This window comes from Nicotiana tabacum, chromosome 4 (genome assembly GCF_000715075.1).
Source record: "Nicotiana tabacum cultivar K326 chromosome 4, ASM71507v2, whole genome shotgun sequence".
Classification (NCBI taxonomy): Eukaryota; Viridiplantae; Streptophyta; class Magnoliopsida; order Solanales; family Solanaceae; genus Nicotiana; species Nicotiana tabacum.
The window spans coordinates 84513853-84527062 of NC_134083.1; the positions used below are offsets into that span (position 1 = coordinate 84513853).

The 13210-nt window shown below is 34.7% G+C and overlaps 1 protein-coding gene across 1 annotated transcript; it reads left to right on the forward strand.

Annotated features, from left to right (window-relative positions):
- Positions 1-10326: 10326 nt before the first annotated feature.
- On the forward strand, positions 10327-12668 carry LOC107776613 (BTB/POZ domain-containing protein At3g56230-like). Its single transcript, XM_016596525.2, has 3 exons — positions 10327-10668; positions 11218-11394; positions 12103-12668. The coding sequence occupies exons 1-3, from the start codon at positions 10474-10476 to the stop codon at positions 12559-12561; spliced, it is 831 nt and encodes a 276-aa protein (XP_016452011.1). The 5' UTR covers positions 10327-10473; the 3' UTR covers positions 12562-12668.
- The last annotated feature ends 542 nt before the right edge of the window (positions 12669-13210 follow it).

Here is a 13210-nt window from a genome sequence, read left to right on the forward strand (position 1 = left end):
CTTCGTGTGCAGATTCACGTGTTTCCGGCCATAGCGGGTGTTGATTTCTTTCGCACAGTTGATTTTCTATAGATTCAGAGATAGCTGCCGTGTTTCGCAGACCTTGTCTCTCCTTCCCTATCTCCTTATTTACTTCATTTGGTCTCAGACTATTATGGACCGTATTTTCCAGACTTGTATTCATATTAGATGCTCATGTACTCAGTGACACCGGGTTTTGGAAGTGTTTATATATGTATTTGTGAGTTTTTCTTCCGCTAAATTTAGATATTATGTTTTCAAACTTAAAAGATATGGTGGTTTATTGAGATTGCCGACTTGCCTAGTATTGAGATAGGTCTCATCACGACGGGTGAGATTTTGGGTCGTGACAGTAATATAGCATCCTCTATTTTATTGAAAAAAAAGGAAAAGAAAACTGAAATGGGATATCATCATCGCAATTAATGAGAATTAGAGAAATATTAACATTTGTTATAAATATATTAAAGTGGATGTCCATTGAATACTCCATACATCCCTATTCCATGAACCATTTGAGTTCATGTATTTAGTTAATTCATCACTTAATATTTGTAACTTTTAGGTGTATTCTTGTAACCTTTCATGTATCCCATATCCTATAAATAGGGTATATTTTATCTTATAAAGTACACACAAGAAACACACTTGAATAAGATAACTTCTACATTCTCCTCCTATACATCTTATCTCTATTACTATATTGTTCTATTTTTCTCTCATTTTTAATACGTTATAAGCACGAGTTGCTCATATCATAGTTACTTTGCCTGCTCCACGGGGCTCTAATTTCATTCTCGTCTTTTAAAGTTGAGTCTACTTTTTCATCCGGTATGTATTTACAGTTTTATTCTTAGCAACATTTTAATATATATAAGCTATACGGTAGAAGGCAATTAACTTTGATTTTGTGCCAGTTTCAATTTTGAATGTATGTTCCACTAATTTCTTTCTGATCCTAGTTTAGTCTTTGGTAAAGATAAAGTATACAATCATCTATTAAATATTTAATGTAAAAAATTAGCATATTAGTTAGAATAAAGATGATTTTCTCTCTCTCTCTATGTAACCGTGACTATATATACTACTGAATTAATATCCGTTTCTTCATTTTCTATTTCAAAATTTTTATTTTATTTTGTAAACGTTGCACATGGGTGAGGATATTTATCGTATTAGTTTACCTTACAATGCTTTATATTTTAGTAGACTAAGTAATCAACATAAATAATGCTTTATTAACTAAGCTTATTGAGGTTAGTAATCATACGATTGCATTTAGTATACATAGTATAATTAAAGATTATGCATTTTTTTACTATGATACATAATGACGTAACAACACATGTTCTCTTAATTTTACGATTTAGTATACTGACCTACAACGATAAATGGTATGCATTGATAATAATTCTTATATGTGATGACCCAATATGTCATCTTTAATTTTAATTAGTTATTTATGTGTTCTGAGACCTCGAATAGCACCCTTCAACATCCCTCGACTTGCGGGCGTAGTCCGTAAATTTTTTCGGAAAGTTTTTATGTGAAAATTTGATTAAAATGTGAAATGGAGCTTCAAAACTCATTTGAGTTGACTTCGGTCAACGTTTTGAGCAAACAGACCCAAATCAGTATTTTGACAGTTTTGGTAGGTCCGGATCATGATTTGGGACTTAGATATATGCCCGGGATCGAATTTGGAAGTCCCTACCTCGAATTATCACCATTTAATGAAAACTAGAAATTTAAAGGTTAAAGATTTTCAAAGTTTGACCGTGAATTTGACTTTATCGATATCGAACTCAGATTGAGATTCTGAGAGTTGGAATAGCTCTGTTATGTCATTTATGACTTTGTGTGCAAAATTTAAGGTCAATCGGACTTGATTTGACAAGTTTCGACATCAAATGTAGAAGTTAAAAATTCTTAGTTTTATTAAGTTTGAATTGGAGTATGATTCGTGGTATTAGCGTTGCTTGATGTGATTTGAGGTTTTGACTAAGTTCCTATGATATTTTAGGACTTGTTTGTATATTTGGTTGAGGTCTCGGGGGCCTCAGGTGAGTTTCGGATGGTTAACGGATCAAATTTGGACATAGAACAATTAAAACTTGTTGCTGCCTATTGATGCTATCGCACTTATGAAAATTGGCTTGCAGGTGCGAGCTCGCAGAAGAGAGTCTGGCATCTCAGAAGCGGGAAGTCCGCAGAAGCGAACAACAACCCGCAGAAGCGACACCAAGGTCGCAGATGCGGAGGCAAGGGAAGCTAGGCAAAACCGCAGAAGTGGACGCTTATTCGCAGAAGCGGTTGGTTTCTCTCACCTCGAGACCGCAAAAACGGCTAAGTGAGTCACAGGTGCGGAACCCCTGGACAGTATACATTTCGAAAGGGTTCCGAGTTTTGCCATTTTTGGACATTTCCAACACGTTTTTTGGGGCGATTTTCAGAGGGAATTCATAAAAAAACTTGAGGTAAGTCACTTGTGATCATTGTTAGTCAATAATATTGGATTATCATTGAATATTCTGACTAGATTACGTATTTTTGAGGTGAAATTAGAGGATTTGGGCCTAGGGATTTAAAAATAAGATATTAAGATTTGAAGGTCAAGTTGATGTCGGAATTTAGTAAATTTGGTATGGTTTGACTCGTGGTTAAATGGGTGTTCACATTTTATAATTTTTGTCGGGTTCCGAGGTATGGGCCCCACATGCGATTTTTGAGTTAAATTTTGGATTTTGTTGGAAAATTAGTATTTTTATCTGGAATAAATTCCTATGATTTGTAAAAAGTAAGTATTTTTAAGTAGAACCAAAAGCATGTTTCAAAAGATGAAAATAGTAACTTTGTATTAGAAGAACTTTTAGAACTTTGACTAAGTAGAAATTGGTGCTCCTATATTAGTAAAAGTATTTTTTGAATTAATTAAACAAATACAAACGTCTACTCTTCAATATTTTAAAATTTTTGACCGAACATGGTGCAATCGAGTAGAACCAATTTTAGGAGTTAATATCTTAAATTGTCACTCAACTTTGGGTAATTGTTCATCAAAGTCATATAACTTTTATTTGTCTTTTAAAAATCACTCAACTTTACTTAGTTCACTAGAATGGTCATCTTGTCGAATTTGTACTTTCGGGTAAGATTTAGTGAGATGACAAAAATCAATTTTATAAAAAAGTTATTAAAATACTAATCTAAAACCTGAACCATTTTAAATCCAACTCAGCCATTTACCCAATACCTGACTCATCCCGCATACGCTCGACATCAATATAGCTTCTTTGCTCTATTTGCAGTTATAGTTAATTTTAAAGTGTTTTTTAACTTTTAAAGCATAATTTACATCATTGAATTTTTCAGTTCTCATCTCAAAGATTATTGTTATATCAAATTTAAAAGTTAAAATAAACTACTGATGAAAAAATAAAAGCCAACATTCAATAGATGATTATGAAGACGCATAAAAAATTTAAATCAATTTAACCATTCTATTATAACTCAGGGTATGCTCTCAACTACTTAGAGTTATAGTTGTTCAACTATTTATAGTATTGTTAAAACTTGATTGACGAACAAAATCACTGAAGTTTATTTGAGTTCATAGTGACTTTTCAGAGAGAGAGACGGACGTCTCTAGGTCTTTTCTATTTTGCTCAAAAGTCCGAAAATGAAACTGTTGCCCTACCAGATATTTTGTTCCTCCTATATATAAGTGGGTCTGTCCACTAATTACTCTACAGACTAAAATAAATACAATATGGGCTTCTGGGCCCAATAGCAAAAGAAAGAAATTAACCCAATTTGTTAAGTGATATCATTTACTTGTATCTCAACACCCTCCGGCAAGTTGGAGGGTGAGATAACCCCCCAACTTGCGAAGATGCAGATGATGAATAGCTCCCCCCAACGGTTTAGTGAACAAATCAGCAAGCTGATTGGCATTGGAAGTGTGAAGCAGCTGAAGCAGACCTTCATTCAACTTTGTGCGAATAAAATGGCAATCCAACTCAATGTGCTTGGTGCGCTCATGGAAGGCAGGGTTCTTAGAAATGTGGATGGCTGCCTGGTTCTCACAAAACAGAGTAACAGGAGAAGAAAAGACAACACCAAAATCAGAAAGAAGCCTGCAAACCCAAGTGATTTCAGTAGTGGCCTTACTCATAGACATGTATTCGGCCTCTGCAGATGACAAAGAGACTACAGATTATTTCTTAGACTTCTAGCCGACAAGACATCCCCCTAATATAATACAAAACCCACTGATGGACTTCCTACTATCCGGAAAAGAACCCCAATCACTATCACAATATACACTGAAAGAAAGATCAGGAGAATTATTGTAGAAAACCCCAAAAGCAAGAGTACCCTTGAGATACCTGAGCAAACGTAAAGCAGCTTGTATGTGAGGAAGGCAAGGCTTCGGCATAAACTGACTTAAATGTTGCACTGCAAAGCAAATATCAGGTCTTGTATGGGTTAAGAAATTGAGTTTACCCACTAAATACCTATAAGTCTCAGGATTGGGTAGGGGATCATCAAGAGGAGATATAACTGAAGAACAATCATAGGAGTGGAACTCTTTTAGGAGATCATGTACAAATATTTTCTGATGCAGCAACACCCCACCCTCAAAATACAACACTTCAATACCTAGAAAATAGTTAAGATATCCTAAATCCTTAATCTTAAATTGATCATGGATGAAGCTTTTCACAGCATCAATCTCACACAAATATGTCTCAGTGATGATGATATCATCAACATATACCACTAAGAGTACTAAGGCATCACCAGAACCCTTAGTAAAAGTGAATAATCATTGAAAGAATGCACATAACCTCTAGAGGACAAAGATTGAGACAACTTGGCATACCATTGCCTTGAAGCTTGCCTCAAACCATACAAAGATTTATTTAGTTTACAGACCAAAGAAGTGGAAGTAGAAGCAGAAGATGCAGTAGATACTAAAAGACCGGGTGGGAGCTTCATAAAAACTTCTTCATCTAAGTCCCCATGCAAGAAAACATTATTAACATCTAGTTGGAAAAGTGGCCCATTTCTTTTAACAGCTACAACAATTAAAGTTTTAACAGTAGACATTTTAACTACAGGTGAAAAGGTTTCATAAAAATTTATGCGTTCAACTTGTGTATCACCCCTAACCACAAGCCTAGCTTTATATCTTTCTATACTCCCATCAGCTTTGTACTTAATTTTGTATACCCATTTGCACTCAATTGATTTCTTGCCTTTGGGTAACTCAACTATGTCCCAAGTACCATTAGTCTCCAATGCCTCAAACTCTTTTTTCATAGTATTCTGTCACTCATGGATAATTGTTGCCTGAGAATAAGTAGTAGGCTCAAATGCATGATGCTCACCAGAAGTAGACACAACAGTTGAATTAGCAAACCTGGAGCTAGAATTAGGGAGAGTGCACACATAATTCTGCAGATAAGAAGGGTGATTGTGATTCCTAGATGATCTCCTTAACGGAGGGAAATCAGATTCAAAGAGAGAGAAAGGGAGATTAGAGGAAGTAGGAGAGTTGGGACTAGAAGAAACATGGAGATTAGAGTTGATGTTCAGAGGTATTGCAGAATCAGAAGGAGCAGGATTAGAGGGATGAAGAGAAGCAGGGGATGTTGCTGATGGGACAGGGTAAAATAAATCATGGGAGAGTGAAAAATGTTGCTTAACAGTGTGATCAAAGCAGGCAGAAAATGGCAAATTTGACATGGTAGGGGAAGAAGATCCAGATTTAACAAAAGGAAAGACATGTTCATGAAATATAACATCTCTGGAGATAAGATAGACTTTATTCTGTAAATCATACAGCTTATAGACTTTCTTCCCAAAGGGATAACCAATGAACACACAGGGAATGGCCTTAGGCTGCAGTTTGTCCCTATGAGGTTTTGGAACAGTTGAGTAATGTAAGCAGCCAAAAGATCTAAGATTTGAGTATGTAGGGAGTTTGTTATATAAGATCTCATAGGGACTCTTGTCCTTTAACACACTAGAAGGAAACCTATTTATCAAGTAGGCGGCTGTGAGTATACAGTCTGCCCAAAATCTAAGAGGAAGACCATATTGGAAAAGAAGAGCTCTAGCAGTTTCTAAAATATGTATGTGTTTTCTTTCCACAACTCCATTTTGTTGTGGAGTGTGAGGACATGTTGTCTGATGCAATATCCCTTTCTCAGAGAAAAATTTTGATCCAAGAGTGCTGGATCCCAACTCTAAGGCATTATCATTTCTTACATGTTGAACTTTCAATTGGAATTAAATTTTAATCATGGCAATGAAGGCTTTTAAGAGGTCAAAATCATTGCTTTTGGCTCCCATTAGGTGGGTCCAAGTGGATCTTGAAAAATCATCAACAACGGTCATAAAATATTTGGAGCCAGTATAGGTAGGAGAGTGATATGGACCCCAGGTGTCAATGTGGATCAACTGAAAAGGCCTTGTGGATTGTATACTACTATCAGGAAATAGTAATCTTGTTTGTCTGGCTAGTGGACATATTGGGCAAGAAAAAGACTGTTTGGAAGATAACTGTGAACCAAGCATAGAGATATGTTTCATTCTAGATAAAGAAATATGCCCAAGCCTATAATGCCAAACCACATCCATTTTATTGATATCATTCAGAATTGCATCAGTATTTACATGTATTTCATCAGCATCAGCAACATTGACATTCTTTACATTTTCTTATATCTCAGGGAAAACACAGACAGGGAAAATAACAGGGGAAGTAACACTAGAAGAGTAACTGGATGTAGTACTGGTAGAAACAACAGGAGGAAATAGGAACTTGTAGAGATTGTGGTCCAGCTTACTAAGAACCAGAGGCATCTTCAGAGAAGGGGCATGTATAGCACAAAGAGTTATGGTAAACAGAACAATCCCATTGTATTGTTCTAATAGCTTATGAACTGAAATAAGATTGTATTGAAAAGAAGGAACATAAAGAACATGATGAATTGTGAAATTTGGAAACAAAGTCAAAGATCCTACTAAATGAACTTTGACTTTGTAACCATTTAGTAGAGAAACTAGACAAGGTATAGGTAGTGTTTTCAGATTAAAAAGTAAATCCTTATGAGAAGTCATGTGGTTAGAAGCTCCAGAGTCTATTATCCAAACAAAACTATCTACTTGTGAAAGCATGCATGACTTGAGCAGAATACTTTCTGATAACAGCTAACCAACAAAGTTAAACCAGCTGGGAGAATTGATCTTGTGTTAAACCAGGAATCATTGAAGCATTACTAGATTGAGATGACTTGACAGAATCAAGAACCACACTAGAATCCACATTAGTAAGAGGGCAATGAGAGTTCATTTCAACATAAGCTATAGTTTTCCTACTGCCAGGCCCTTTTGTGAACTTAAAATTTGAAGGATACCCATGTAGCTTGTAGCACTTGTCAATGGTGTGACCTGATTTCTTATAATATTTGCATGTTAGGGCTCTTTGAGTATCAAAATTGACTCTGGAAGGAAAACCTTGCTTAGACACCCCAGCATTGAAAGAGACAGATGTAGAGAGAAACTGAGGAGAGGTAGAAACCTGCCTCTGCTTCTCATCTGACAATAATATATTATAGATAGTGTTCATAGATGGAAAAGGCTTAATCATGAATATATTACTTCTAATTTGCACATATATATATCATTGAGACCCATCAAAATATTGATACACCTTTTGAACATCATCATCTTTCTGATAATCAGATTTGAAACCACAATTGCTACATGACCTGACTCTACTGATTGACAAGGCATCAATTCCATCCCACAATTACTTGATTTTGTTGAAATATGAAGCAATCAAGTGATCCTTGTGAGATGTGAGCAAGTTCTTTCTTAAGCTCAAATACCCTTGCAGCATCTGCTTAACCATATCTTTCCTCCAACTCACTCCAAATATCTTTGGCAAGTTCAGAGTACTCAATACTACGAGCAATGTCTTTGGACAGGGAGTTGGTTAACCAAGAGACGACCAAATCATTACACCTCTGCCACTTTCTCGCCAAAGGAGAACTGTCATGAGGCTTAACTGAAGATCCATTAATGAAATCCAGTTTATTTCTAACAGACAAGGCCACAAGGATGGTTCGTCTCCAACTCCCATACCCAGTACCATCAAAAGGAACAAAAACTAAGGAAGACCCTAAAACATTAGACATATGCACATAAAAAGGATGACGTAGATGCGTATAATCATCTTCATGAAAAACAGAACGAGAAGTTGGTAACGCAGATGTGGAATCATCATTCGGCATTTTGTACAAAATTAATCAGGAAAAGATAGGCACACAAACAAATAATGAGGAGAAATAACTAGGGTTATCAAATTTCCTTCGCGGCCGGAAGGAACAACGGCCTTGTAAAACAAATCAGTGGCAAGGACGAGCAAACCCTAGCTGAATGAGCAGTTTTAGAAATCACCAAACCCTAGGTTGAGAAGTACGCCTCAGATAATATCAAAATAAGTTCGATCAATTAACAGCCGTCATCAACACCGGAAAAACTCAAAGCAGTGATGAAAAAAAAACTCGTCGAAAAAAAAAACTTAGAATCGCGAAGAAGCAGCGGAACCTCAAAACTCCGATAAAAATATGTGAGGGTAACATCAGACGAGAGGTAATTACCCAATCTATCCATATCTGGGCTCTGATAGCATGTTAAAACTTGATTGACGGGCAAAATCACTGAAGTTTATTTGAGTTCATAGTGACTTTTCAAAGAGAGAGAGAGACAGAAGTCTCTAGGTCTTTTCTATTATGCTCAGAAGTCCGAAAATAAAACTGTTGCCCTACCAGATATTTTGTTCCTCCTATCTATAAGTGGGCCTGTCCACCAGTTACTCTAATGACTAAAATAAATACAACGTGGGCTTCTGGGCCTAATAGCAAAGGAAAGAAATTAGCCCAATTTGTTAAGTGATATCATTTGCTTGTATCTCAACAAGTATGTGATTCGAAATTATTTTTAAAATTCATTACTATCAGGCTCTAAGTCAATGACATATGAATTGAAAAATCCAATGATATAAATCATTATCGTAAAAATTATCGTAACAAATTCAATGACACAATTCACTATTTTCTAAAGTTTGTTTAAATTTAACAACACTTTTTTGTAAAATCTAGGAGCCGTGAAAATTTCTCGAATATTTTTCAACGGATTTGCGAATTTTCTTTCAAATATTTTCAAGGATTGATTGTTGTATATTTGATGTAACATAATTTTGAAACGAGAACCGAAAAATTTAATGGTATAAATTATTGTCCAAAAAATACAATAACTTTCCTTAACTATAATTGCATAAAGAAGAGATATATTAAAGTCGATCCATATATGTGAGACGGGTTAAGTATTAGTTAAACAGGTAATAGTGAATTTAAACATCTGAAAGTATAGAATACGACAAGAATGACTATTTAAGTGAAAGTTAAGTGATTTTGAAAGACAAAAGAAAGTTATATGACTCTGGCTACCAATTATCCAAAATTGAATGATTTTGAAAGACAAAAAAAAAAAAGCTTGATAACTTTTATAGCCAATTTTTCAAAGTTGAGTGATCATATTAGCCATCAATCCCCAAATTTAGGTTTGGCTCGGGAAGATATACGAGAGTTTGTTTACTGTCTATTGGAGGACGTGCTAGTCTTACCTCATTTTTGCTGTTTGTAAGGTTGGAAAGTCCTTTTCCACTTCCTAACTTTTATATTCTTAGTTTCAGCTTCTTAACCAATTCCTTTCTCCTTGCAACCTACTCAAAAAAGACATGGCCAACCAACACTCTCATTATTTTTCTTAATTCTCTTAACCCATTTTTTATTTTCTTTTTTACAATCCTTCCTCGCTGGAACTGAATGATACCCATAAGTTAGCTGGTGGATAATTACATGAACTTAATAATTAAGTCAAGCTGGTTGGATTAGTTTAATATTCCATTCTTCGAATCAAAATAATTCTTTTAACACAGTTAATAATAAAAAAAAGGTTCTTGATTGCATCTTTTACAAAAGGTTCTCGTTAATAATTTTTCTAAGGTCCTCTATTTTTGCGAAGAATAAAGCATTCGTTTCATATATAAAAAGAAGGAATATAATCCTAGCTTGCCCCACATGAACATATAGATCAATCATACTAATTATAAAAGGATTACAAAAACGTAGATAAGTCGCTATTAGTTAATATTGTCAGCTTATAAAGAAAGCATAACAATAGTTTTGCCTCCCCTTTTCAATTCTTTAATATAAATTGGAGCATAAAGTTCTATTAAACTTTATAATAATGGAGAAATGAAAAGGCAATGCCATCATTCTAAGTCCACTTCTCTTCTTCTTTCCCATCATCTCATCTTCTTCTTTTGAGTTATATACTTGTATTCATTCATCAGAAAGATAGAAGAAGGCAGAGATGGATTGTTCAATATGTAGTGCTATGCCATTTATTCTAAGGCCACCAAGAAATACAATATGCGGAGCTTGTTATGAGGGAGCCAGAACTATAATTACCTTGACCAACAGAAATGATCACAGCGACAACACCAAAGGAACTGATAATAAAACAGTAACTGGACTTTCTGCTTCTTCATCTAATCCTTCTATTAAGGTATCATTTCCTTTTTGCTTGCTTATACAATCTTTTTGTTTGTTTGTTTTTTCGATAAACGTGGTGTCCGAGTCAACTTGTGCGACAATTCCTTGTGCGATACTTCCATGGGTTACTTGCTCCTACCGCCAACTAGTGTTGTTTAACTTTGTAGATTTGGACAGATGAAAAGAAATCACCTAATATTTTTGCCTATGCCGGAATTTGCTATACAATCTTTGTTCATATATATGTAGTTCATAATTCTGTCTTGGGAAGCAAAGAGAAATAGAGAATACCAAAGAATTTAAGAAATTTAATTTGTTCTTTGGATGTTGTTTGTGATGGTGTAAGGTTACTAAAACTCGAAGTCAGAATTATAGATGCAATGCACGTAAGTGATAAAATGGAAAGGGAATTTAAGTTTTTTATGCTCCTTTTAATTGTTCTAAGAATTACCCCAAATTAAACCGAGAATCACTTTTCTCTTTTTTTTCTTTTTTGACCGTTGCACGTTATTTTTCCCGTCCCCTTTGGGAATTTATAGTAACTGATTGTTGGTTCCAACAGGGATTTGTAAATGCATTGAAATGGGTGAAAGAAATGAAGGAGATGGAGGAGGAATTAAACGAGAAACTGAATTATCTAAGTGGGTTTGTTGTTGCCTTCAGAGATCATATTCATACCGATATTTTAATTAAGCCTGGGAATGATGGTCCCTCCATACCGGCACATCGAGCTCTTTTGGTAATCATCTTCTTTTTTTTCATGAATAACTAATTCATGTGTATTTCAGTATTAGATTTATAATAAGTACGGAGTATAAGCAATACACATGAAAATTGAAAGAAAAAAAAAAGAAAGAAAATCCCGCAACCAGTATTGTACACGTCCCCCATATTATATTTATAGTTTAAGTTATATACATAGTTATATAGTACATCCTTAGTGTATGAAATTCTTACACCATTAGATTACATTTACATGTTATGGTAAGTAACTTATCCTATTTTTAATATTACAAATCTCATATTTTATGGAAGCTTACTTATAAATATCATTTGGTTGACCTTATAGTGTAAAGATATATGTAACATAAACTCATCTATAATTGTCCAACTTCCTGCCCAAATGGTTATAGGCACCCTCAATTAGATATGAAGCCGAAAAGAAAAACTGTTAACTTTGCTTCATATAATCTAACAAAACTTATTTTACTCAATAACTACTATGTTATATATGAAACATGATAAGACGTCCAATGTGTCTATTTCGTAAAGAATAACCAGTCTCAAAAAACTGTTAAGTAGAATGCGGTGCGCTTTATTACAATGGATTTACCTTATATTCAGTTACAGTGTATTTTGAAATTTTTACACTATGAGTGCAATTATTTAACAATAAGTGCATGACCTTATATGATGATAACAACAACTATTTTCTTAAAAATGACAGGCAGCAAGATCTGATATATTCAAGAATATATTGGACTCAGATGGGTGCAAAGCTCCACCAAGTGACACAATAACTTTGCCTGAACTTAACTACGAGGAATTAGAATCTCTATTAGAGTTCCTTTACAGTGGAGATTTGCCTAAAGAGAAGATGGAAAAACACGTCTACTCACTGTCAATAGCAGCAGACAAGTACGAAATCCCCTTCTTGCAGAAATTTTGTGAGCACCAAATGTTGGGATCGTTGAACTCATCGAACGCTCTCGATATTTTAGAGATTTCGGACACTTGTTCTAACCAGTCTTTAAAGGAGACATCGTTAAACTTCATTGTTAAGAATATGGAAGATATTGTTTTTACAGCTAGATTTGATGCATTTGCACTCAAGAATCCTCACCTTACTGTACAGATTACAAGGGCTTCTTTTATAGACATTAAAAATAAAAGGCTCGGTCTTTGATTTCTTGGAACAGCATAAGATTATATTATTTCTTTGTTTGTTGAGTTAATTGTATGCTATACAAACAACTCAAAGAGGTTACATGAGAGAAGAAAATTGGAAAATAACATTGCTTCCTTGTTACTTTTATAATTTCTTCTTATTTTAGACTTCGGCCCGATATATTATGTGCGCGATGGGCTTAGAGGCCAATATCGGGCCTCAAGCCATATCATAGGCCATGAAATTTGCTGCTCAGGCCCAAATTCCTTGGGGTGTAGGAACTTACGACGCCAAGTTTCACGAGATCCTTACGCAAATAACATGTTGGGTTCATTATTTACTTGTTCTAGTTAGTATACATATATTATACATATATTGATTATACACTTATTATATAGGATTTGTACATATATTATATATCTGCCAGTTATTAATTCTTAAGTTTTTCAATATGGTGGGTTTGTTGACATACCTACGAACTCGTTAGTTTTCTAATATAAGATTCTAAATTGCTTTATGTAATATTAAAAAATGTTGCGCTTGGTGAAACTACATTGAATCATGAAGAAGTGATAAACGAAATGCATATTTAATTTATTAACCTTGTTCAGGGGCAAAGGTACATAACCCTACGGGTGGTCAATTGATCACCCTTTGTCCAAAAATT